The 27,399-nt window shown below is 38.4% G+C and overlaps 1 protein-coding gene across 4 annotated transcripts; it reads right to left on the minus strand.

Moving 5' to 3' along the window:
* Positions 1-203: 203 nt before the first annotated feature.
* On the minus strand, positions 204-26,466 carry SYNCRIP (synaptotagmin binding cytoplasmic RNA interacting protein). Of its 4 annotated transcripts, none has more exons than XM_054569680.1 (12): positions 26,274-26,405; positions 24,748-24,907; positions 23,912-24,030; positions 23,681-23,788; positions 21,277-21,390; positions 21,003-21,179; positions 10,657-10,792; positions 9,540-9,745; positions 7,064-7,213; positions 6,401-6,522; positions 2,905-3,271; positions 204-555 (listed from the first exon to the last, which is right to left on the minus strand). In XM_054569680.1, exons 2-12 carry the CDS (start codon positions 24,893-24,895, stop codon positions 517-519), a joined length of 1,686 nt encoding a protein of 561 aa, XP_054425655.1. In that variant the 5' UTR covers positions 24,896-24,907; positions 26,274-26,405; the 3' UTR covers positions 204-516. The 4 variants fall into 4 exon arrangements, with proteins under 4 accessions (XP_054425655.1, XP_054425654.1, XP_054425657.1 ...); XM_054569679.1 differs by having other exon boundaries at positions 204-558; XM_054569681.1 differs by lacking the exon at positions 204-555 and having other exon boundaries at positions 2,201-3,271; positions 26,274-26,466.
* Positions 26,467-27,399: the final 933 nt, after the last annotated feature.

Here is a 27,399-nt window from a genome sequence, read left to right on the forward strand (position 1 = left end):
TTCAAAAGTGATTACTATAAAAAAGATATAGACAATCATGATTAACCTTGGTGAGCAGAAATAAAATTAAAGGATACCAACAATGGTATTCATCTATACCACTGCAATAAAATTTAAATGCACAAATTCAAGAGAATATTTCAGAAAACCACTGCTGGGATCCTTAATTTAAAAAAACAGGGGAAAAATCTACTTAGAGCAGATTTTTTAAAGAGAAGAACTTTATTCTTTATTAAGATACCATGCTAGAAGTTATGAAGAATTTCTGTTGGAACACATTTGGAAAATAGAATAGCTTTAGTTTAATAACTTGCACTGCAGAGAAAATTGTTAAAGAAATTCATATCAAAGTCCAAGTATTAGTTCAATGTCCTGTATCTGATTCCATGATCTTCACAGGAAGGTCTTCTGCAATAGAATATGCTCCTATACAGCCGAGATATTTAAGGTGGCTTGATTTCCTTACCATTACTCCACTGCAAGCTTCTGGTGTAATCCCACATAGCAAGTCAGTCTTCATTGTAACAGGTCAGGACCGGCCTCGACCCCTTTTCCCTGCTAGCCAGGTAACAAAAGGAATCAGTTAGATAAATCATTTTAAGTTTATAATGTGTACATACATAATGATAACGTTAAAAAAATCAAATAGAAGCTTTAACAAAGTTATTTCTAATATAAAGTCTAACCAAAGAGTTTCCTTTAATAACTGTTAACTTCTTTGTGCTTGCTTTTCTCTTGTTTTGAGCTGAGTTTTTTGGTTTGCGCTCTTGTGCCCTTTGGAGGGGTGGGGGAAGTACTGGATTGAGGCTTAAAGACCCCATTTTGTTCACAAACTGATTTTATTAAAAAAAAAAAAAAAAGTTAAAGAATACCTAACAAGTTACACCTTAAGGCAGCAATTTCCAACTGGTGTGCCACAAGAATTTCTCAAACACGCAATACCTGACTATTCAGGGGCACTGACCTCTTTTCCCTTAGGTTGTCAAATAAAAAATTAACAATAGCCAACACAAGAATAGCTGTCCAGTGTGAACAAAATTATACCTATTTTTTTCCAGATTGGCAAAATATGTATTTTTTTGGTGTGCCCAGAATTTTAGTAATTAGTTTGTCTGCCATGAGATGAATAAGGTTGAAAATCACTGCCTTAAGACATTGTTCCCATTAACTTTCAAGCAACCTGTTTTTGAGACATGAAGTAATTGTAGAATATGCAGAGAGCAAACACCTGATATTTGACCTTGACATCTGAAATTCACTGATTAACATTTTTTTAAAAAAGCATTTTCTTTCATATCATGTATTTTTTACAAGTAGCCTCATTGTCAGGTGTAAATCTTTAAATTTAGGGATGGAGATTCAGAAGTGGGGAGTGGCTTTTGAATGTTTTCACTGTTGACAGAGTCTACCCCCCAAATTCTAATATTTAGATGGTCACTACTGTCCCATCATACCGCTAAGCTTAATAGACCCTATGGTCAAAACAAGATTAATATGCAAATTGCAAAATCCAAACTTTAAAAATATCTTTAATATAAACCAATCTGTGAGGTAAATTTTATCTTTAATTATTCGTTAGCTTACCTGAAACTAACTACAGGGCTTTTTTTTTTTTAATTTTAATTAGGAAAGCATGATGATATGAACAGATTGCCGACTCCTATCCCCAATGTTTTTGCACTAGCATTCTTTGCTGCTTCTAGTCCCATGGTGTGCAAAATACTCAAGAGGATAATATATTCAAACTGAGTTTTAGGTTAAGTTAGGACAGGACAGACCTTAAGGAACTCAAAGTGATTTGTCAGTGTGACTTGTGACCCTTTGAAACTACCTGCACTTGTTTTACAGTTTATCCATGATGATTAAAAGCTCTAATATACTTACCAACTTAAACTTACTACATACTACTACTTATTTTTTGATGGGAACATGAAGTATGTTGTAAAACAGCACTTTAAACCAGAAGCAGAAAACTGCAATAAATCAGTGTTGTGTAATGTGCAGACATATTCCACACAATGATTAACAAGGCACAAAACCCTTTAATTGGCCTTGACATGCTACACAATTTGAACCAAATTTGCAAGAAATTTTGTGAAAAACGAATTGTAAACACAATTTTAGTAAGTATACATTTAAGTGTGAATTTTTTATTGAAATAAACAACAGCATAAAGAATACAAGTAGCCAAAAAGGTTTTGAAAAACCAAATTAGGTCAAAGTTCTAAATTAAAAATAGCAGTTGTGTTTCAATTTACCTTATTCTAGCAATTTAAGTTGGTAACATACAAATAGTTATTCTGATACAAGATATTAAAGACATACTCGTTTTAATCAACTACCTCTCAAGAAACCAAATCTAAACACTACTGGAAACATTGAATACACTACAGCCAAATGGACTTGAGCCAAATTTTCTCAAGCACAAATGCAAACTCATTTTCTGTTTCTTTCAATATCTAAAGAATACCTTTATTGAAAAAAATTTTAAATAAAAATAAAATCAGTTCGCCAGAAGCAGTTAGAAGTGTGGCTTTGTTCGTGTCCAAGCGGATTGTTAAAATATATACATAAAGGGAAATCTTGCCAGATGTCACAAATTACAGCGGCACCCATTCAGATTTAGGGCCAGTTTCTGATCAACCTATCAGTCTCCAATTTTACAGAGGCCTACTGTTTCTACTTCCACTGTTGCCCAAAAGTATCCTGATAAAACTCCTGGTTTTCAGATTTGTAACCATAGTTACCAGTATGATCACCACCTTGGAGCGGTTGCTGAGCAATGGGTTGGGAGCCCCAGTTCTGATTATTGGTCTGGCGCCGCTTGGAATCTGGCTGGTTGTACCCATCAGCTTTGCGCTTTCCTCCTACATTTCCACCGCGGCCACCCCTCGCACCACGTACCCCGCGGCCTCTTTGTTGTTGGGCACCTCCTCTCGCACCACGAACGCCTCTTGCTGATCCAGGACCTCCTCTCTGTGAATAACCGGCTCTACCGCGGGGTGGAGCAGCCCCACGACCTCTGGATGGAGCAGCACCCCTTGCTCCTCTACCACCCCTTCCTCTAGCTCCAACTTGAAAATCTTCGTAACCATAGTATGGATCTTCATATCCACCACGATAGTTATGGTAATCATAGCCATAATAATCATAATAATCTTCATATCCATAATAATCTGGAGGATATCCATAACCACCTCTACCTCCACGCCCTCGACCTCTTGTTGGAGGTGGCATATGAGGTGGACCATAATAGTAGTAATCATCATACCTATTAAAAAAAAAGAAAGATTACAGTTTAAGTAAAATACTAAAGGAATTGTTAAGTAGGCGCTTAACCATTTATAACAATCTAAACAGGACTTGTTCCACATCATTCACATAACTTTAAAACATAATTATTTGCACAGGGTTAATGGCCATAATAATGATCAGAGGACCAGGAATACATATCAACAGACATCTCAAAATTATCACAGGTCACTAGAAAGCTTATTATTCATGATTCATAGTATCAAACACAAAACCCACCACAGAATTTTTATAAACTGTTCTGCTGTTAAGTGTCACTTTGAATTACAATTCTTCTAATATTCCATTCCTATATATCTAAAGACTATTTATTATAGAATCGAAATAAGGCAAGCAATTGGCAAAATGTAAAGTTAGCAAAGTTTACTATAGTTCCTATTTCTACAAGAAATCATGCTATCAAGTACAATATTAAAAGCAAGATATGCTACTTTCCCAAACAAAACTATAGTGCTATGGAACAAAGTGGCCAGGCAACATACAACAATATGCGTAATAAGAACTGATTGGGAACACTTCCCAAAGAACTCTACATTGTTCGTTAAGAAGTATTTGCACTGAGAACATAAAAAATGTTGAATTTGAGCACTAACAAGTATCCTTTTGATTAAACTAAAAATCCGACTTAAAATAGGCTCTGATGCCTTTCAAAAAACAAAAAAAAAACAACAACAAACCCTTTGTGACTAGGTTTGTTAACACTATTGCTTAATAGCAATGACAAACCATATGCAACTGTGAGGGGAAACAACAAAAGCTAAAACAACCAAACCTGTACATTTTAGTTTCAAGAAGTTACTGAAGAGAAAACATAACAATCATCATATGCTTTAGGTACAATCTAAAAGGACCAAATACCCTTAATATTCCAATTCATGTTCCCTAATAGTACAGCAATTTTACATAGTTCCTTACACCTTCAAAAGCATTTACCATTTTAACCCATTATCATCCCAAAAAAGTATATAAAAATACTTCCATGAGAATAATTTTCTCGATTATGTTTATTCATCATGTATTTTATACTCAATTTCATAAAGGCCCTGTTCGAACTGACACAAAAAAGTGCTACTCTCGTTTATTTTTTTGTGCTCTGCTGACTGTCTTAATAATTGATAGATTATCTTTTTATCTCATAAACTTTTTTTAAATATTGTTACATACAATTGGGTACATTAAGTTCAGGTCATGACTAGCTATGTGGTTGCAGTGGTTTTCAATATTTTTTCTCCTTTCAGCACATACTAGTAATGAATGTCTTTTGGATACGCACGACCTATGCTGTAATTTTTTGACCACCACCTCCACAGGGTAAATAATACAATGACAACAGCAAACAGTCATGCAGTAATTCAGAACTGGGGATAATTTTGCCCCCCAGGGGACATTTGGTAAGGTCTAGAGACATTTTTAGCTGTCACAACTTGGGGGAGGTACTACTGACATCTAGTGGGAAGAGGCCAGGGATGCTACTCAACATTCTATAATGCACAAGACAGCCCTCATAACCAAAAATTAACCTACACAAAAATGTCCAAAATTGTAGTACAGAATAAGAAACCCTGGTATAGTGGATAAAAATGAAAATCCTGGGGTCAGAGTGCCTTGCTTAAAACTCCATTTAGCTGTGTGGACTGACCTTAGGCAAGTTTACCTCTGTGCCTGTTTCCTCATCTCAAACTGGGTAATAGAGGACTCAACTCAAAGGAGCATAATGAGGAATAAATAGATATGTACTGTAGTTTTTCAAATTAAAAAAAGAAAAATCAGTGAATGACTGCAGCAAGTTGAAGTGCAAGTCATCACATGCAGTCAATCTTTTCTGACCTGTTTCAAATAACATACTGACATTCCCCACCTTGTATTTGGTATCACCCTCTACCAAGTCACAACTATTAACTGCTGTAATCACATATTATATAATCTCCTACACTTACTCTCTGCCACAATTACAATAAACTATAATAAGTTAACTGTCTTCTGAAGGAAATGAGTATTTTCACCGCCTGAAGTATACTCAGGGTTTTGAGATATAGGACACTAGCTTCCCCTTCAAAACCTAGCTCTTTGTAGTCTTTTTTCTTTTATACTACCCAAGTATAAACAACATATTTCTTTAATTGTAGAACAAGCATAGACAGATCACTTAGGTAACAATGGTATAAGGCATCTTACATTAACTTAATCTGAACCCCTTTAAAACTAAAGACTAAGGCTCAGAGTTTATCAATCTGTCTAACTGCCCAACCAACTACATAAACTAGGACTTTACTTCCTGGTTATGAAATACACATAAGTAGAAGCTTCCTACCTCTTTTGTATCCCACATAGGGAAATGGACAAAGCACTGGCCTAATATAGTTAAGTACAGTGATTACTGTTACTTCAAATAGCAATTACTCCCTTTCCTCCTTAGAAATCAATTAGCAATCAATACTTTAAAACTGCAGGCTCCTTTCTCATGCAGCTAAGTTTCTTTCATTGTCTTTATGAGCAGATATTCCTTTGTAGGTGTTCTAAAAAGATCCAATTAATACCAATTACACACTGTTTTCTTACCTCAACAACTGTTGTCTGCTTATTTAACTATACCCATTTCATTTTTCAAAACCCATGCATAGTATATGAAATCTTTGGGGTGCCAATAGGCACCCCAAAATATATTGGTAAAGAAGCCTCTTTCTGGTACAAAGGAAGCAAAGTTTATCATAACTGAAGATTTAATATTGCCTACCTCTGAGAAAAGACTCTCCACCCTTTAACAAAACCTATTAAGACTTTTGGACAATACGTAAAACAAATATTCAGGAGCGCATTCTGTAAAATGAAGTAGGAAAGGACCTGGAACAATTTCCATTTGTTATATGAATTCCAACTATTTAGAATTATGATTATTTTCACATTATGGTCAAAAGCAAGAGCTCAATAAACATTTCTTGAGATTCTTGGCATTTCTCTGTGCCTCAAAGCTTTCAAGTCTTCTTTAAAAGGTAAAGATATGTCATGGATTTATTAATCCGGTTTTGAGCAACACCTGTTATTTACCAGTTAATCCACCAACATTAAAATTTATACCACTTTCACTTACATTTGATTCTTTGCTGCTTGCCTCTGAGCTTTTCTTTCTTTCCTTTTCTGATCTGGTGGCTTAGCAAAAACGATTTCAATATTTTCTCCCTCCAAGTCCTTGCCATTCATTTCTTCCATAGCCTTAAAAAATTAGACACTGATGAATAAGAGGACTTTAGAACAATTGTTTCAAGTTTTCACTTAAATAATTGATTTAAAGTTTTAAAAAATCATTTATCATTAATGTTGAAAGATGAGATAAAATAGGTTAGGGTTTTTTTTAAAGAGTCAGCTCAACTAATTATGTTTTTGACTTAGGTATACAATTTGCTAAGGCCAATAAAGGTTAGTATGAGTAGATTACCTGACCTGAGTTTCCTTCAATTTTTAAAAAAAATTCTGATTCTAGGATGACTAAAAATAATTAGCCCACTTTAGCCCTGGCCAGTGTAGCTCTGTTGGTTGGGCATCGTCCTGCAAAGCGAAAGGTCACCGGTTATATTCCGGGTGAGGGCACATGCCTGGGTTACAGGCCTCGTCCCTGGTTAGGAGCAGGAAAGAGGCAATGGTTCGATGTTTCTCTCCCTCCCTTCCCCTTGCTCTAAAAATAAATTAAAAAAAAACTTTTTTAAAATTAATGATTAGTCCACTTTTGATGCCTATAATTCCCTCAGTTATTTACCTTAACAGCACCATCTCGTTCATCAAAATGAATGAAAGCATAATCTTTTAGTTTCTTCACTCGTTCCAGTTTCCCAAACTGACTAAACGCCTTTTCTAAAATCTCTTCTGTTACAGTATTGGCAAGATTGCGTACAAACAGCACTTTTACCTGAAATTTAAGAAAAAACAAACTATTTCCAAAGGTTTCAATTATCAAAATGCCACCACCCCATCCTGCAAAGTTAACTTTAGTCACAACACATCAGGAAAAAAATAGACAAAATTTTCAATTCATTTGGGTAAATACCAAGGAAAGTGGATAGTGGATCTAATAGGCAAAAAACCTGGACAGGTATCTCAACAAAAACGATACACAGATGACCAATAGGCATATAATGAGATACTCAACATCATGTCATTAGGAAACTGTGAATTAAAACAGTGAGATACCACCACACACCTATTAGAATGATCAAATTTCAAAACATTAACATCACCAAATGCTGCTGAGAATACAGAGCAACAGGAACATTGCTGGTAGGAACGCCAATTTGAAGAGCAGCTACTTACAGAACTAACCATATTACACTCCTTGCTATTTACGCAAATGAGCTGAAAATACATCCATAGAAAAATGTGCACATGTATGTGTACAGCAGCTTTACTCTTAATTGCGAAAACCTGGAAACAACTAAAAATATCCTTTTGTAGGTGAATGGATAAACTGTGGTACATTCAGACAATGGAATTATTATTCAGTGTTAAAAGACATGAGCTATCAAGCCATAAAAGACATGAAAACAAACAAATGCATATAACTGAAAGAAGATGAGCTTAAAAAACTACATACTGCATGATTCCAACTATGTGACATTTGGGAAAAGGCAAAACTACGGACGGTAAAAATAATTGCCAGAGGTTAGAAGAGAGGAAAGGATGAATAGGCAGATCAAGGAGATTCTTAAGTTAAACTACTCTGTATGATACTGCAATGGTAAATACATGTCATACATTTGTCAAACACAGAGAATGTACACCACCAAGAGTGAATCCTAACATAAACTACAGACGTTGAGTTATAATAACGTTGTCAATACAGGTTCACTGATTGTAACAAATGTATAAATCTGATGTGAGTGATGATAGTGGGGGGAGGCTGCATGTGTGCGGACGGGGGATACATAGTAACTTCTACTTTCTGCTCAGAAAAACCCCACAGGCCTAATAGTTATTAAATAATTATTTTGCAACCAAAATGGAGGTGGTTATTTACTAACAATGTAAATGTCACCCCTCTAAGATAGCTATTGAACATTTAAGTTAACACAGGTGGTCAAAACTAGTTAGGACCTGCTTTTAAAATCTTAGCTAAGGGGAGAGAGAGTGTTCAAACTATTAAGATAAATTCTTTCAATGCTGAAAGCTCCTCAAAGTACAATTACAAGGTATGACCTTTTCAGCTAAGGAACATTATCACTTGCTCCTAGAACACTCAAAAAAGGATCCAAATTTCTTCATCTAAAGTGCTACTCCAATTAGAACGTAAAAGGCCAGAGGGAAAAAAGAATAAAAAAGAATCCTAAGCAGCCATTCTCAAGACCACTTATCCTCCCCTAGCTGGTGTGGCTCAGTGGACTGGGCACTGGCCCACCAACCCAAAGGTCATCGGTTCAGTTCTCGGGCAGGGCTTATGCCTGGGTTGCAGGCCAGGCCCCCAGTTGGAGGCTTGCAAGAGGCATGCGATCCATTTACGTTTCTCTCACACATTGTTTCTCTCTCTCCCTCCTTCCCTCCTCTAAAAATTTTTTTAAAATTACCCTTTAAAAGTTACCATGTAGACACCCGTTTCACTCATCTCTTGATTTAAGTGAACTAACTGTACTTGCTAGCCCATAATCATTAAGGGAGATTCTTAAAAGACAAAGGGTAAAATAACTGCAAACTGCATTACTGAGTATTGACGCGAGATGTTTGTTCTCATAGGATGTCTCAACTGACTGCTGAAGCAGGATAACTAATAATAGATAAACCTTGTAACTGCAGCAGCTCTGCTGAGGCCAGTACATTCACTATTTTTAGGAGTAGGACGTTTAACATAAAAATGTAAGCTAATGGCGCCATTCTCAAAAACTCAAAGAAACTGATCTAAGAATCCACACAAAAATTGGCAGTAAACCACCTCCACAGCATGTAAGCTAACTACTTCATCATGAATGTGACAGCTACACAATTATGGCCAAATGTCCATGAATAAATTTCTATAATCACTTTTCATGCGCTACTGTGTGCAGATTTTATTCCATGGTACCATTTCTGGTTGTGTGGCCTTAATAAAGTACACTTTTCACTTTCAAAAATATGGTTTAAAAAAGTACCACTTTTTTGTATGGTATAAAAAAGTATAAATCGTTTTATAATTTCTCCCCCCCCCCCCCCGCTAAAATCTTCCCCTTCCCCTATCCACCCCTTAAAAAATTTAACTTGACTCCCATTACCTTTGCCATAACCTCAGGATCAGGATCTTCTATAGGATCAGCCCATTCAACAGTTCCAACATTTCCCCAGACCTTGACTTTACCACTCATTAACCTACGCCTTGCCTGAGCAGCTGTTTTATGATCTTCATATTCAAGAAAGCAAAAACCTCTGTTTTTTTTCTTGTCGTCTGGTTGGTGGTACAAAATGACGTCTGTAAGACCCTCTGAAAGTAAGCAATCATTCCAGAAAAATTAGATAAAATAACAAGCAAGAACAAGTATATCAAAGGATTGATTTTCTAATACTTGAACATCAACATAAATAATCACTTATCATTACAGGGGACTCAACAGATAATTTACCTTTCCAGAACACTTTCCAAATGTTCCCAACACAGAAAAAACTGTATATTCTTTTTGATTAGATCTAAGGACAATTCTGCTTCCAGTAATGAGAGACATAAAATCTTTACATGGCTGCTTTAGTAAAATGACAGTATAGGTCAGATATGGTTAGACAGTTTTCTTATTACGCAAGTAAACACTAAAAACTTTTTAAATGACACTTTTCTAGCCTCAGATATTGATTAGCTTTATTTAAAATGAAACAGAATATATTAGTTATTATATAAGAATTTCCAAAGTTCCTTAATACTAATGATAGGCTGATAATTTGTTAAAACATTCTAGGCAAAAAAAAAATAATTTTTTAATAAAAGCAGTCATTTGAAAACTGTTATAAAATGCTTTACAGTTCAAAGAAATTGCACCATAGTGACTATGTGGGAAAAAAAATCAAACCATTACACACACACATCAAACAATCCTATTAAGGATGTCAACTACCACCTAGATAGAAATGCATACAAAGAAATGCAATATTCCAAAACAGCGATGCACAACAATGATTCTGCAGACTGAGTTCAAATCCCAGTTGCATTCCTTACTAACTACGTAACATTCAGCAAGTTACTTCCCCCAAACCTTTTGTGCCTGTTTTCCTTATCTCATATGATTGTAGTGAGAATACAATGAGTCGATAAATGTAGTGTTTAAAACAGTGCTTGTCACACAGAAGTACGCAATTACCTTCAGTGTTAAAAGTTGCACTTCCTTCCAAATAAATCCAACTTACCTGTTACTTTGCTAAATTCTTCAAGAATCTGTTCCTTGGTTTTACTCTTAGGAATAGAGCCCACAAAAAGCCTATTGTTGGCAACCGAGATGCAGACACCAATGTGTTTTCCAGAACGAATTTCATGATTATTATACTGAAAGGGGAAAATGTACACCATGTTTTCAAAATACTTACAATATCCTAAGTGCTTATTAGAGAAAGATATGCATATCCCATACACAAACACATAATCTTTTAAACAAATTAAAATTTCAACACTGTTTCTCAAGAATTTATCCTTTCAAAAAAAGTCAGCATGAAGACACTATACAAGGATATTGTAATCTGAGACAGACAGGAAGATTGTTTAGTGTAACAAAACACACTAAACAAGTTTATGAATTAAGTTAGTGCAAAAAATGGTTAAGACCTTGAAATTTAGGAAACTTGTTTAACTAGGAATCAGGTCTGTAGCAGCTTAAATACAAAATAGTTGACTCCAAAATACCTTAAGACTGGTGTGGCTTAGTGGGTTGGGCGTCATCTTGCAAAACCAAAATACCTTAATTTCTACTTAAATCCATCCTGCCAACCCTTTGTCCTAATGCAAAGGAAACTGATTAAAATACCAGGATCTACATTTATTTTTTCATCTCTCCCTAATCTCTTACACAAAGTTACAATAACAATTTTCAGATTCATATACTTAAGTCTAAAAGGGAGAATCTTATTAGTCTGAATCCCTCTACTTTACCCCATTTAAATTTCATTATGCCTGCAAAAAGGTGGAGAAAAACAAGACTATAGTAAAAATGTAACTATAAAACTACATTAAAAAGTAAACTTATTCTTCAAGTAACCATATCCCATAGAAGGGTGAGATATTGTAGAGGCAAAACCCAATCTGTCAAAGTGACAAATCTATCAATGAGTATTATTTACAAACCAAAGTTCAAAAGTATTCACGTTATCTGGAAAAGTAAGTATACATATTATACAGTTAAAACCACTTCAAAATTTCAAAGTAGTAATAATGGTGGCGGCAGCAGCAATAGTTAGTGACTAATCACCCCACACCTGGCCTGAAAAATCTACCTTAAATGTACATACAAGTGAAGCTATACAAACTAGAGAATCAACATGAATTTCCATACAACTTACAGACCAGCCTTGTGGCAAAAACTGGCAGAAAACCACCTTTCTCTCTCTATTATTCCCATAACAGGTACATAGAAGAAAACATACATTGAAAGTCAGAAAACTGATCTCCCCCTGTCCATCTCTATCTCCAGATATTCAAAATTTAACATAAAGCTCAAAAACCCTTCCTCCAGTTCAGAACAGCTATACTTCCTACCCAACCTATTCAGTTCACTCTACTCAAGTCTCTGGTCATTATGACCCCAGGATTCTCTATTCTCTACATTATACCATAAACTTCTTTTTAAATTAATGATCACAATTTTTGCCTATTGAAAAAAGACTTTCAGTGGTTTCCTATTACCAAAAAGATAAAGTTCAAATACTTTTGTTATATTAAATCCATCCTAAAATCTTTTTCTCCACTATAATCTTAGCTATTTACATGATGTCTCCAACAGTTTTCATCCTGCTAAGCATTTGAATAAAATGCTTCTCCTGAAACTTCCGCCATCCAAACTCCCCTACATACTTGTGGATTGAGCTCAACCATAAGAATAGTCTACAATCCCTAAATCCTATAAATGTCAACACCACCACCCTTCTATGTTAACACAGACCAACAGTTTTCAACAGGAGGGATTTTGCTCCCCAAGGGACATTTGACAATGTCTAGAGACATTTTTGGTTGTCACCTAGGGGTGGGAAGCTTGTTGCTGGTATTTAGTAGGCAGGTTAAGGCCAGAAATGTTACAGAACATACTGTAATTCACAGGACAGCACATCATAACAAAGCATTATCTGTTCTACAGGGATGAAAAATCATTCCACAGACTGTTTTCTCATAGCACTTATATTCTAGTTAGACCAAAAACCTCTTAAAACTAGAAATATACAGGTTAACTGAAAATACTAGAACTATGGCTGAATCCATCATGCAAGAGATTATAGATAAGTAGACTACAATATACTATTTCACAAGTTAACCAAACACAATAAATTAAGATATGTACATTCCCTAAGTTTTTATGATCTAGCATCAAAATAGATTAGTGACAAATCAGTGGCTTTCGCTTTGGTCATTTACTCTATAGGAGCTGACAAAAACATTAAGTTATCAAAAAAAAAAGGATGGAAGGAAATACAAAGTTTAAAGGAAGAAAGAGGAGTTATTTTGAAGATGACAGGGTTTTATGTAACTTTCCCTTTTTTATATTTTTATTCCCCAAACATTCTAAGAGTTTAGTGCAATACTTGTTTTAAAAAAAGTTGTAAAGTTTTTATATTATTGCTTATACCACTTCCACCAACATTAACAATGCTGCTTCGAAGAAGTAATGAATAGGTCCACTATTATTGACAATAAAAGTTCTTCCCTTCTAACACATTATCACTAGCCTTGCTATATGGCTAATCAAAGCAGGGTAGGTAGAACATACACCTAGAATGGCTGTGTTCTCCAAACAATATAAATGACATGGAGATTTAGCAGGATTATAAAGTAATCTCTAACTCTTCATATTATTTTACTTTTAAAAAAACTTGAAATCATAGCTAATCCACAGAAAGTAAACTGGCTCACCAATGAAAAATCATTAATAAAGGAGCAAAGAAGACCCTCTGAGCCTATCATTCAAATAAAACAAAAGTACCTAGAAATAAACATCTCTTTAAGCAATGCCCCATCTCCCATATACAGATTAAGCAAGCTGGCTTTCCCCCCGCCCCACACACAAAGTACTCAACTTTCTTTTTCCTTTTTTTCTAAATCCTAACTTGAGGACATTTTTTTATTGCTTTTAAAGAGAGGAAGGCAGAAACACTAATGTGAGAGAGAAACAGTGACTGGTTGCCTCCCATTCACACCTGGACTGGAGATCAAACCCACAACCTTTCAGTTACTGGATGATACTCCAACCAACTGAGCCACACCCTCCAGGGCTCAATATTTTTTAGGACCAATCTATCATCTCTAAATTTTTTTATTGCTGGGTTTATTTTAGAAGAGAGAAACATTGATTGGTTGTTCCACTTAGTTATGCATTCACAGGTTGATTCTTATATGTGCCCTGACCAGAGATCAAACATGCCAACTTGGTGTATGGAATGACCCTGTAAGCAACTGAACAACATGGCCAGGACAAAACCAATCTTTCATCTTAAATTTAAAATAATCTTCACATTTCAGCAGATGGGTGACAGTGAGTTAGATGGTAGAAGGTCGTAACAAAAACTGTTCTGAACCTTACAAAAGATTCTAATTTGCTGATAAACCCTAATTCTCAAGTGGTAGTATATCAGGGCACTACAATGGTTTCAAAGTTTCTAAAAAGTGAGATCTTGCCCTGACTGGTGTGACCACAAATCATTAAGGTCACCAGTTCAATTCCTGGTCAGGGCACACGCGTTGAGTGGCAGGCCAGGTCCCCTGCAGGGGTCAGAATAGAGGCAACTGAACCATTTTTCTCTCATATATCCATGTTTCTCTCCCTTTCTCCCGCCCTACCCCTCTCTAAAAATAAATAAAAATCTTTAAAAAAAAAAAAAAAGAAGAAGAAGTAGTGAGGCCATGACCAGTGTGGCTTAGTTGGTTGGGCACTGTCCTACAAAGTAAGAGGTTGCTGGTCCTATTCCTGGTCAGGGCATATGCCTGGGTTGCAGGTCCCTGGTTGGAGGCATGTGAGAGGCAATCGATCAATGCTTCTCTTCCACATGGATGTTTCTCATTCTCCCACCTCCCTTCCCTCTCTCTAAAAATGAATAAAATCTTAAAAAAAAAAAAAGAAAAGTTGTTTTAGAACTTTCAGATTCAGTACCACGATGAGATGACCAAATAAAATAAAGGTAAGTTCTGAGTATTAATCAACGCAGTTTCAGTATTTCAAACACCAAAACAGGAGTTGTACAGTTTGGAACATCTGTCCTCTAAACAAAATAACAAGTCACTTTTTCTCCTTCCCTCACAGCTGGTCACCAAATCCCCAGAAACTTAGCAATCTCAGATTTAGAATTTGATACAGAAGTGGTTGCTCACCCCTAACTCTTCTTGTAGCAGCAAAGCCATTACCTGCCATGCCTGCCCACTTTATTTTTAAACACTTAATTACAAAGTCTTCTGTACATTAAGCCAAAATTTACTTCCCTAAAAATTCTACAATAATTGTATTTCCTCCTCCAAATGACAGCACTTATTTATCTGCACAAAATGCTCATGACTCGATTGTTCTCTATATGCTTGGCTGATCATTCCCTCCCTGGCACTAGCAAACTAAAGTGCCTCCTATAGTGTTACCAAATAGTGACATCCATAACAATATTGTAGATGCAGACTGAGGAGTTTAGAATAAGCTGAGACTATTACTGACCTTCCATTTCTAGACACCATGCCTCTGTAACAGTTATGATGGACTACATAACCTTAGCTTATCTGGCAACTACACCACAGTGCTGACTTACACTATAGCTTACATCTGATAGTACTTGTGTACAGCACTTGACTCGTGTCCCCATTCAATTCCACCTTACTGGTGTAAACTATCTGTCCATCAAAGTCTTTTCAAATCCTGATTTTGTCATACACGGCATGTATCACTCCACTCAGACTCAAGTAACCCAGCATTTCAAGGATAATCCAACTATACCCTCACTTAAATCACTGGTAAAAACTCGTTTAAAACCCACAACATACCACTATCTATCATTTCCCCCTTCAAAGTCTTTAACCTCAATCCTTTCTATTACTGCTTATCTCCTGGCCTTTGTTCTCTTTATCCAAACATCATCATCCTGCCACTTATAGCTACCCATACCAAGGCTCAACATTTTAACTGTACCATGCAATGTAGCCTAGCAGTCATAACTAATGCCTTCTGGCACTGACTTTATACAAGTTTTATCTCCTGCTTGTTTCCACAAAACGCACTGCTTCAACTAGATTTACCACCTATTTCCTTCACTGTCCTGCTCAAACCTCTTTATCACAAAGCCTTCTCTAACAACCCTTACCCAAAGCAATTTATCCTGTCATCCCTTTGTTACCCTTTGAACCACCTGCTTCTACTTTGTTATTGGCCTCACATGTCCTGTAAACGCAAGTCAAGAGCTGAATCAAACTACCTTGAATGCCCATAGTAAAATATTTCACTTTAAACCCACTATATACTCACTAAATTGCTACTAAAATGTTTTGTGGGCCTACCTTAGAGCTGCCTTCTCCAAAGTACACCTTACACTTGTACACACAGTCACTTTGGTAAATAAAACTATCAGCAGCCATAACGTCATTTTTAACGTGCAAATAGAGACCAACTATTCCCGTGTTTGTAACACGATGTCTTAATAGTATTTTCTGCAGGATACTTCCATTACACAGAAGTAGATAAAAATAGGATAAATTACCAACCATCATTACCTAAAAGATACGTCATTAGTAAAAATATGAAATTATAAAAACGCAAATAAGACAAACAATACAATAAATAAATAATACAAGAATAAACTGTATTTCACATACTCACAACTATAAACCTACTTTTGCCCACCCATGTATAGGACCATAATGGGCAATGCAACACCAATGGTCCTAGGCTCCAATTCCAGCAACAGATCGCACAAACACATACACACACTTGCATGCCCTTCCTCCTGGTCTTTGTGACAATGCCAAACATTACATATACTTCCAAATATTCCCCAGGGGGAGGGGGTGGGAAAAGCTTCACCCCCCCCCCATTATTCTGCAATAATCCCTTTAACTGAAGGTAGCACAGAATAAACAACTGCAAATAAAAACCAGAAAACCTTTCAACAGCGCAACAGCCCACAGCTAATATAAGAATATATTATCATTTCTTGTCCTAAGTAATGGATTTACATGGCACTGGTCAGCCAGTCAGGTTATTTATCCAGCACCAACTGTATAAGGCACTGTTCTACTGTCAGAGATTACTGGGAAAAGAGAGTTTATATTCTGATGATCAGAGATAAACAATTTATAAAGTCAAGAAATAACTTTAAGAAACATTCTATTTTATCATGTTCAGAATACTGTCATGAGGCTGCTGGGTGCTTGCTGCTTAAAATCAGAAAGGGCCTTCTAAGACGACTTGATTGATAAAGCAGGAGCCGTGGTAACTGGTTGAAATGTTAGAAAACAGAACAGCAGAAAGCACCCTTGAGATGGAAATAGTCATAGTTTATGAGGAGGATTTAAAAAAAAGGCAAAGTATGGATGGAAGGTTAAGGAAGAATAGGAGGAGAGAGGTTAAGAAACTTGAGAAGATATGGCCTCCTTTGGAAGCCCATTTATTAGTTTTCAGCTTTTCAGCATGGGAATGTTGTGACCTAAACTATGTTGCTGAATGGTTAAGACTGTAAAGAAGGAAAGGAGACCAGTGAGACTAGATAGGATTCTTCAAATGGTACCTTAAGCTAAATGGTAAAAAGTGGTTAGATGCAAAAATATTTTGGCAGTAAAAACAGGACTACGAGCTCCTTTTAACATTACCTAAACCACTACATAATTTAAAGAATGAAGCTACCGGGTGACCTAACTTGTACTGTTGGCTTGTTATGTCTAGTTAACAACAGGCACCCTTTAACAAACCTAGTATCAAACTCAAGCAGTATGACCTCCGGCAAGCCACCCAACCTATTTACTCCTCCGCAGAATAAAAATAATTCCACCTACCTTGAAGAATGAGTTGAGGTGATATTAAAAGGTAAAAATGTAGCACCCAGCAGAGCTCCTATACCTTAACAAGCACTCAGATGGTAGCTTTATCCACCTTTAGAAATTTAGATCTTGTTTCCCTAGCTAGATTATCATCATTTAGGTATGATTTTTTTTATTCCCCAAAATACAAGAAAGATGTTGGCTAAAAATGAGGTCGTTTAAAAAGTTTGCAGCTGCTTCTAACTTCATGCCTCTTCAGCTGTTAATATCAACTGACCCATTTTTACAAGTAATTCAGATGCAAATTTAAAATCTACAATAGCTTTTCATCTATGAGGGAAAATCATTGCTAAATCATATTAAAAAATAAAGCCCAATACATAAACTATCACAAATCTAAGGTATTTCTCAAAACTCTCAAAGTACCAGAAAGCGAAAGTGCTTCAGTCCTGCCTATAAATAATGCAAAAGAGGTATTTTCTCAATCTAATTATCTACAACCAGAATGATAGTTCAATCATCTTATATAAAAACTCACCTTGGATAGAGCTGTAAATTCAAGTAGACTATCATGATATGACACAATTAAGGAATTTTCAAAGTATGCTCCATGAAGGAATATATTTAGGAGAGGGGTACTCATTTCCACAAATGAATACAAAGTAACAAAGCACATCCAAATCAACTTGAGTTTTGCATTTTTCTAGACTGTTTAACTTCCTCAAAAATCCAGTCCTTACTTTTACTGTTGGATTAAGGCAAATCTCCCAATTCTATTATAACCATGAGCCCTGCCACAATAAAGCATCCTTTTGGAAAAAAAGCACTGATATGTTCCAGGGGAGGGGGGAATTTAAAAGGGCTAAATGGCAATTGGGAAAAAAATACAATTTTTAAAAAATAAAAATTAAAAAAAAAAAAGGAAAAAGCGCTATGTTCAATTCATCCCAGTGGCTATATACCACTACCACTAAGAATCTTTTAAAAGCACCAAAGTAAAATGCAAAACCTCCTATTCAACACACAGTAATAAAAATAAGTATGCCTCCAGATTTTAATCACAAACCCAGAAAAAAAAAGATGAAGTTTAATATAAGAGTTCCCCGACCAATCAAAATGGCTGTTTGGTTATCTAGGGAAAGTTTCTGCATTACGGTTATAAAACTTAACTATATTAGTAATTAAACTACATAGTAAGCCTACAGCAATTTTGGACTATATTATGTTAAACCAAGGTAACTGTCCAAACCAAAACATATTTCGTAATGTGTATTTACTAATATTCAAAATCATGTTACAAATGGATTATATATCATCTTCCTCTAATGATGTCGCAGCACTGTCCAACCCACAGCCCAGGATGACTACGAATGCAACCCAACACACAATTGTAAATTTACTTAAAACTTTTTTTTTCATCAAAGTTTTCGTTAGTGTTTGTGTGTGTAACGTGTGGCCCAAGACAACTCTTTTTCTTCCAATGTGGCCCAGAGAAGACAAAAGGTTAAACAACCTAGTAAGGTTTCCAGACATTGTCTAGTAATAAATTCTAGTGAGGCCCTACCATAATTAGTGTATTGTGGTAGCAAGAATTAAGTAGCCTACACAAATGTTGGTTTAATTATTCCTACAGCCCTGGCAGGGTGGCTCAAGTTGGTTAAGTGTCATCCCATAAACCAAAAGGTTTCGGGTTCAGTCCCCCATCAGCATGTGTACAAAAGGCAACCTTTTAATGTTCCTCATACCCATGTTTCTCTCTCTCTCTTCCTCCCTCCTTCCTTGTCTCTCAAATCAATAAGCATGGTCCTCTGGTGAGGTTAAAAAAAATGTGAATACTTGAATTACTTGTAACACTAAATAACTATACTTATTAAACGAAATTAAGACTTTAGGTAGTAACCTAGTAAATGAAATGGGTCTGACATCACTAGGTAAATTCTGTACTAATTTCCTGGTTTTTGTAGTAAGATAGCACCTCACTGCCTTCTACATTTCCACATTAAAACTGCTACTTTATTACTACCTGGCAAAAAATGTTTTTTTTTTTTTTTTTTAGAGTAAACTGAATTATTTCTAAAGTAACTTTTCAGAACTCTAAAAACTTCTTAGTTATACTAGAACTGTTCAAACTAAAATTTGGACAGCTCAAAGGTTACCAGTTAATGAGCTAGTTATACCCCCAGTAAAACAGGAAGCATTCTTTGAAAGAGGGAAAAATCTGCAATGATTTAAAAAACAAATACCTAAACTCCTGAATTTTTTTTAAAGAAACCTATATTCTTTTAAGTACCATACTTTTCTAATGTTAAACCTTTACCATATTCAATTATACACACCAATGGAGACATACAAGCAATATAACAAACAAAACAGAGTATCTTTCTCCTTAAGGATTGTCTTAAAATGCAATACATCCAATAGTGAGGGATGGAAAAATAAAAGTTTAAGAGGAGAAAGCTAAGGATTTCAAGTTTGCTTAGCATTACCCATAAAATTTAAGGCAGGTAAGGTAAATTTAACAAACATATGCCATAGTGAACCATTTACATGTCTTGGTTTAAAATTAACCCTCAGTATCTTCAACTATAAAATGTAGAAATCTGAATCACAAGATGTAATAAAACTAGTTTGAAGGAGTTATGTAAGCCATAATTTGAAACATTAAAGTTCTTTTTTAAAAAGGTGGGGAGCCCTGACCAGCTTGGCTCAGTGGGTTGCCATCCCACGAAGCAGATTCCCAGTCAGGGCACAGGCCTGGGTTGCATCTGGGTCCCTGGTTGGGGGATGCAGGGGACAACCAATGGATGTCTCTCACATAGATGTTTCCCTCCCTCCGTCTTTTTCCATCCCTCTCCTCTCATAAACAAATGAATAAATATCTTTAAAAAAAAAAAAAAAAAAAGGTTGGGAAAATGCCCTGGCTGATGTGGCTCAGTTGATTGAGCGTCATTCTGGAAACCAAAAGGTCGCAGGTTTGATTCCCAGTCAGGGCACATGGCAGGATTGCGGGTTCAGTCCCCAGTCAGGGCATGTGCAGGGGACAACCAATCAATGCTTCTCTCCCTTCCTCCCTCCCTTCTCCTCTGTAATCAATGGGGAAAAAAAATTTTTTTAAATAATTTTTTAAAATAGGTTGGGGAAAGCACTAGGTCCTCACCTAGTATCTTGTATTTTTAAATAAAGTATTGCCACTCACCAATAAATCATTTATTAACTAGAAATTTACCATCACAATGTCTTTGTGAAGTATTTTTGAAAAAGAGATGGCCTAGATATGGCCAGAAACTATGGGAGCCCTACCTACTACAGTTACTTTGTTAAACTTTTTAACATTCCTATAAATTAAAAAAATAAATATCACAAGGCCAGATGTTTCAAAGAATCAGGAATTCTGCCACATTACCTTATAAGATCCTGAGTCTGACCAACTATACATGCAAAGAATACTGCTACAATGTGTACAAAGAGAATGTGAAAAGGCAGGCACAATAAGAAAACAAAAATGGCTTTAAAGATAATGAATATGAAGACCGAAGGAAAAAAAACTTACCAGTTTAACAGCCTCCTGAGCTGCTTCTTTTGTACAAAAAGTGACAAACGCATAACCTCTATTGAGACCTGTGAGTGGATCCATCATTAGACGAAGATCCCATATAGGTCCAGCTTTCTCAAATAATGGAACAAGTTCATCTTCAAACAGATCTCTTGGGATCTTCCCCACAAATATCTGTAAGTTAAATATGAAGTAAAACCATGGAGAATTTCTTTAGGAAACCATATACCTGTGCATTACTACAAAAGGTACAAGTTTTTAGTTTCTTTACCTCAGTGCCAACAGAAGGCTGCTGACCTGAATAAACGGAATCTGGAGGCGGTCCCCCATACTTCCTCTGTCCAGTGGTCACATCAAGTGTGTAGCCTGTTCTTTCCAAGAGTGCCTTTAAGAATTCAAATGTCATTAATACATTTAATTTACAAGACCATACCCATGCATTTAGCAGTTAAAAGTCACAATCAATCTTGTCCAAATTTTTCCATTTTTCTTGGCCACACTCCTACGAACAGGTTTCTGGTGTTTGTTTTAGAATTTCCCCTTTAAGGTACTCTTGCAATAGCCCCAATTTATAGAGAAAGTCTCAAAATCCTGTTCAAATTATTTGCTGGTCTGTAATTACTGAGTAGTGCTTAGAGAACAACAGGAAACACATGAATCCATCAACATCTTTCAAAGCATGCTATATCTAGTCTGCCAATACCTCCTAAAATAATGACTGCACATAAGTTGGTTAACTTTTAATTCTCTCCTGAAGGAGGAGCAGTATCAGTTACTTACCCCAGCTCTGGATTTCTTAACCAATAAATTCCCTACACCTTGTACTTCTAGGTACACATTACCACTGAAAAAAAGCCAAAACGACTTGGAAAACTATGAAACTGCAACAATGTGACAATTTCTACATTTTATCTCCCTGAAGAGTAAACTGTTAAAATTTACAAAACTCATATTTACTCAGAGAATTAGGAGTTTCTCTTCATCTCTTATTACAGGCAAAAGTACTAGAAAGAAGCAGTCCACGCTTAGCCTAAGGAAAAAACCAAGTATTCCTCTTCTCCACCTACTCAAACCACAAAGCACAAAATGAAGTTTTCTAAATGATAAAACCAATCTAATAATTAACTAATAAATCCTGAAATAAAAACACACCAGGGATGTAACATCAGAATTCTCTTAAATGATTTAGAGTCACCTCAGTCTCTGAAAATGACCATACACATTTTAAAAATTTTCTACTCAAAGAACATTAAGTATTTGTAAAAAAACAAAAACAAAAAGACTGTAAATGACAAAAATGCCTCTATTCCTAAACTCTCACAAGAGTCCACAAAATATTACATATTATAAGCAGTCTTTTTCTATTATACCCAAATGTTTGCTTAAGGGAGCAACATTGGGTAAGTTACAAAAATAAACTCAAATCTATTACTATCACAAACTAAACCGTTAAATTACTCATCTTCCTTTCTTCTCATATATAATCCCTATGCTTCTTTTACCTTAATTTTTGTATGACCCAAATAATACATTTTAATGTCAATCCCTAAAAACAAAAGGAGAAACTTATTCCTTCTGTACAACCACCTATAAAAATGCCTGTCTTCTTGCCACAATTTAAGTTACAATAACACTTTAAGCCACTTCCAAAGACGGAATTGAAAGTAACACAATTTAAACTTTAAACTTTTAATGATTCTAACCCCCAACACAGAGTTAATTACAATTGGTAAAATTTCTATGAAAAAATTTTTAAGGTTTGAATACAATTCACTGACAGCTGGACTTGTGAAAGCCTCAAACCTATGGATGACATTAACAGCTAACTCCATATTCCAAACTTCACTCTTCCCATACCATTAAAACACCACCTAACACCTATAATGATCTTAATAACTGATTTTCTTAAACTGTAACTCTTGGTTCAAGGGCACTGGCACACTATTAAGAACACCAGGTTAAAACTAGTATGATCACCATAATTTTCTATGAGCTAAAAACAACACAACTAAAAACCTAACACAAATCAAAATCTAGTTGATTTTGAAGCCATTTACTGTTTATAGGGCCTTAACAACAACAATAAATTTCTCCTAGCCTCAGTTTCCTCATTTACATTTCCACACAGCTTTTAGAAATGAACAAATTAGCCGTAATAACCGATAACAATGAAGGGGAAAAAAGGCAGTATTAAAAGTCTGTATTTACTTCACTTAAGGGTTTGAGAATCCTAAGAAAAGCAATCAACTGCTACATGTACACTCTCCACCAGCAAAGGGTGAACTGACCCCCCTCCTATTTTGGTTCCACTGTCGGTAATCTGGACTTGCAGATTTTTGCAAAAAGCATCTAAAAATAGGGTGGATGTATTTCTTTACATCTTTTATTTAGAATACCAACAGCACAGGTTTAACATCGGTATAACAGGGTAACAAAAAAAAAAACAAAACCCTAAAAACAGCAAATTGTTTTTAGAAACAAACAGTTAAAAGAGAGGAAATTTTTCAAATAATAGTAATTGGAAAATATTAGCAAATTATCTCATGGTCATTAATTCTCAAAATAAAAAAAAGGAAACCCACTTATTTCACACCTAAGGAGTATGTACCAAAGCAATAAAATAGTTCAAAGAACTTAAAACTGAAGGGAGCAAAATACCTTTTTTAAAGACATACCTTAATTTTTGCCTCATCTGGTCCTTTGCTAGAATCCGCTACTTTGGTCCCCTGTTTTTCTCTCTGCCTATAAGTCTTCATGACTCCACATAAAAAGGCACTTTTGTTCTGAAAAGTAATTTTCCAATCCTATTTAATAATTATCTCATCTGTATCTTACTAAATCAAACTTAAACTATATCAAAACTACAAGACTTTTATTCTTTTTACACTGACATTAAATTATGTTACCTGAACATGAGAGAGATCACTGTCTTTAAACTGCTGAAGAACTGCCAATGCGCCGTCTTCATTGAATTCTTTTAAAGCTTCAATAGCTCTTTCATCTAAATCACTATGTGCAACAAGCCCTGGAGAAGAGAAAGCTTAATTAGTTGTCAACTTTTAATATTTTTGAAAATATTTTTCACAGAAAATACCATGTTTACCAACACAAGTAACACATGTGCCAACTATGTATTCTTCTATTTCTCTTACCATCTATACAATGAAATACACATACTTTAGCCATTCTGAACTGCACTGTGAAGGCTTCTCAACCAAACTTACGATGATGAGTCAATTTCTTTTATATCTTGTTCTGTGTCTAAGTCAGATAGTTCTGAACACTATTTGTAAATATACAGGCTTACAAATTCTAAAATCAACCAACAAAATACCAAGCCTGACAAGTGAGCCCCTGTCCATTTCAAATAACCACTAGAAAAAGCAATAGCCACAAGACGACTGACAAACTACAAGTCTATAGTTACCAAATTATTTAACAAGAATCCTACTACAAAAATACCCCCAAAAGTCACATGGCCTGCTTCCAACAGTTAACAGCTGTTGCTACCATCATACACTTATCCATCTGGCCAGCCAGCCTTTACTTCCTAACCTTTCTTTCTTCCCTCCCTCTTATATACAGGACACCTTAACCTCTAGTTCACAACTACCACAACAAGGCAAAACAAAACTCCAGTTCCCACATATATTGGAAACCACAAAAAGTTGCTATTTTAGCTCAAAGCCAGAAATCCAATAGAAAAATTTCATAATATAATTTTGCAAGTGTTAGTTCTTACCTGCAACGTAAATTTCATCTAGTTTTTCAGCAACTTTCTGTGGTAAACCAGCATCAAGCAATGTCTGAAAATTTTCTGAATGGATAACTGCAGAAGTAGTATCCATGGGCTCTTCAGTACCATTTCCATTAACATGTTCTGTAGCCATGTTTCCAGAGATCTGTTCAAACGCAATAAGCAAAATTAAACTAGGATCTTCGAAAAGGGTAGAGGACAAAATGAGAGCCCCGACCTTTACTTTCTCTACCAATTTCTACACCAGCCAGCCTGCGTCTCCCTTTAAAGAAGCCTTAAAGTCACTATCGCCTGACAAGCCTGATTTGGAGCGCGCGGCACAGAAGGACGGACTCACTTGTTTTTCCTTAGCACCACCCCTGACTCACCTGCTAACACTCCCTAGGAAAAAACACATTACAAATGGAGCCCAATCAGCACGAGGACCAGCCAGCGTGCCACATGCAGCTGTGCTCATACAGAAAATGGGGTTTGTGTGGATAAAGCAAAACAGGGCTCTTCCGTCTCAAAGGTAAACCCCCAAAGTGCGCGCTTTTCCCGCCTGCCGCTTATAGATCAGTAACAACAGCCAGCGAAGAACAAAGCGCTCACACAAGATACCTTCCCACCACCCAATTTCTCCACCCTTCACCCCCGCATCCCAAAGCCCGCCCCCAACTCCGCACCCAGAGTGGCAGCCTCACCGCTAAGGCCACCAGGAGCCCATTAGAAACACGTGCTCTGCGCCTTCAAATGTCCTACAACTTCCTCCAACGGAAACCCACCTAGTCCCAGGCCAAGACGACCGTCACCGGCTCCCAACATCAAGCCGCGGTCTGAGTTCCCGGAAAGCATCAGCAGCACAACCTCACCCCTCAACACTGAGGCCGCGCCGGCGCCAGGCCACAGGCTCTCCCCGAACCCCCCCATTCCCAGCGCCGCCGTCTCCACCGTGACACATGGCTCTCTCCGCCCTAGGCGCCGGCGACCCCCGGCCGCCCGCCTGCCCTGCCGAGATGCAAACCGCGGCGAGTAGTGCAAGCCCCCATCCCTCTCCTGTCCATACAGTGACTGCGGCGCCCCGGCCAGCTGTCCCACCCCCGGACCGGGGCCGACAACCCGGCAGCGTGAGGGCGTTCCGCGAACTGCCCGTCGCCGACCGGCCTGCGAGTACCACCCAAGCCCGCCTCCCAGCTGCGGGACGGGACCGGCTCCTCTCCGCCCACTCCCGCGCCGCGGCGACAGCCACGACAGCACCAACTCCGCCGACGCTCGCGGTCCGCGTGGGCTACGGGGCCGCCTCCTCCCTGGAGCGCCGCAGACAAAGCCCGAATGGTAGCAGCACATGGAGTAGAGGGGGAAGTGGCGGCGCGGACCGCGGCCTACTCCCAAGCAGCCCCAGTCAACGTGCTCCTTTCCTCCTTGGAATCCATTTTCCAGAAAAGCCGGCTTCTCCCCGCACCGCCCTGTTCCAGCTCACTCCACAATGTCACAGAGCTCCCCTCCCAGACCCAGGTCCTGGCGGTCGTTACCTCCCCGTTGGGCTGCGGCGGAAGAATCCTGTCCGAGGAGATCAGGTTGCGGGAAACGCGTGCTCGCTGCTCCCTGTGTCCAGCGCGAGTGGAGCTGTTGTAAAATGGCGGCCGAAGCTCACGCCGCTGGCAGCAAACCCGATCCAGTTCCACTCGCCTCCGAGCGCGCTCCCTGTGCGCGCGCGCCCCCGCGTGACCCCCCCTTCCCTCCCCTCCCTCGCGCGTCCGCTTCTCTCACTCCCTCAGCCCCAGCCCTCCTTCAGCTCCTCCTCCTCCTCCCCCTGCCGCCGCTGCCGCCGCCGCCGCCGCTGCCGCTACCGCCGCCGCTGCCGCCACGACCAGCAGCGGCCTCTGTCTGCCTTCTCTTGGCCTTTCTTCTTCCCCCTCCCTGTTCCTTTCCCCCACCGGTCCCACTCCCGTCCGCGGCCTCTCAGGTACAAGTGGCCGCCTTTCCCCTCCTCACTCGCACGTTCGCCTGCTCACTCACTCCCTCCCTCACTCTCGGCCCCGTCCCCCCGGTCCCTGCCGAGTCGGCTCCTCTCTTTCTCTCTCCCGCGCTGACGTGACGACGTAGCCTACGCCTCGGGACGCGCGCCTGCGGGCTCCGCCCCCACGCACCACCGCCTCTCTAGCTTCTCACCTCCCGGGGGCCTCGAGACCCCGCCCTTCCGCTCCGGCGGCGGCGGCAGCGGCGGCGGCGGCGGCGGCGGCGGCGGCGGCGGCGGGGCCGAGAGTGAATGAAAGGCCCGCCCCTTCCCCTCCCGACACTCCGCCTCCCGCGGCCCTCCAGGCGGGGCGGGGCGGGCCCGCTCAGCGTGTTCCACTCGTTCTCCTTTGTCAGGAGACAGGCATCTCCCCACCCCGCCCCACCCCACTCCCTCTGCAGCAACGCGCGCACGCCACCCCCACTGAGCGCCCTCCCGTCCCACCCCCGACCCGTGTCCCGGGCAGGCGAGACGCTGGGCTGGAAGGCTCGGAACGCGACCGCAGCTCCCGGGGGAGCACCCACCGGTCTGTGCGCGCCGGGCCCCAGCGCCGCGGCCGCGTAGCCGTTCCAGGCTGTGTCCACGCCGCCGCCGCCGCCCCGCGCTCTCCTCACTCGGGAAGCTGCAGGCGCACGTGTCCC

This window comes from Pteronotus mesoamericanus, unplaced genomic scaffold (genome assembly GCF_021234165.1).
Source record: "Pteronotus mesoamericanus isolate MK-2021 breed Mesoamerican mustached bat unplaced genomic scaffold, CSHL_Meso_final contig_20, whole genome shotgun sequence".
Lineage (NCBI taxonomy): Eukaryota > Metazoa > Chordata > Mammalia > Chiroptera > Mormoopidae > Pteronotus > Pteronotus mesoamericanus.

Coding starts and splice junctions, on each gene's coding strand:
- SYNCRIP (XM_054569681.1), bottom strand. CDS start 24,895: ATGGCTACAGAACATGTTAATGGAAATGGTACTGAAGAGCCCATGGAT. Junction 10,793..21,002: donor CTCAGGAGGCTGTTAAACTG/GTAAGTTTTTTT, acceptor TTCCCCTTTCAG/TATAATAATCATGAAATTCG. Junction 7,214..9,539: donor ATCCTGAGGTTATGGCAAAG/GTAATGGGAGTC, acceptor CTTAAATTTCAG/GTAAAAGTGCTGTTTGTACG.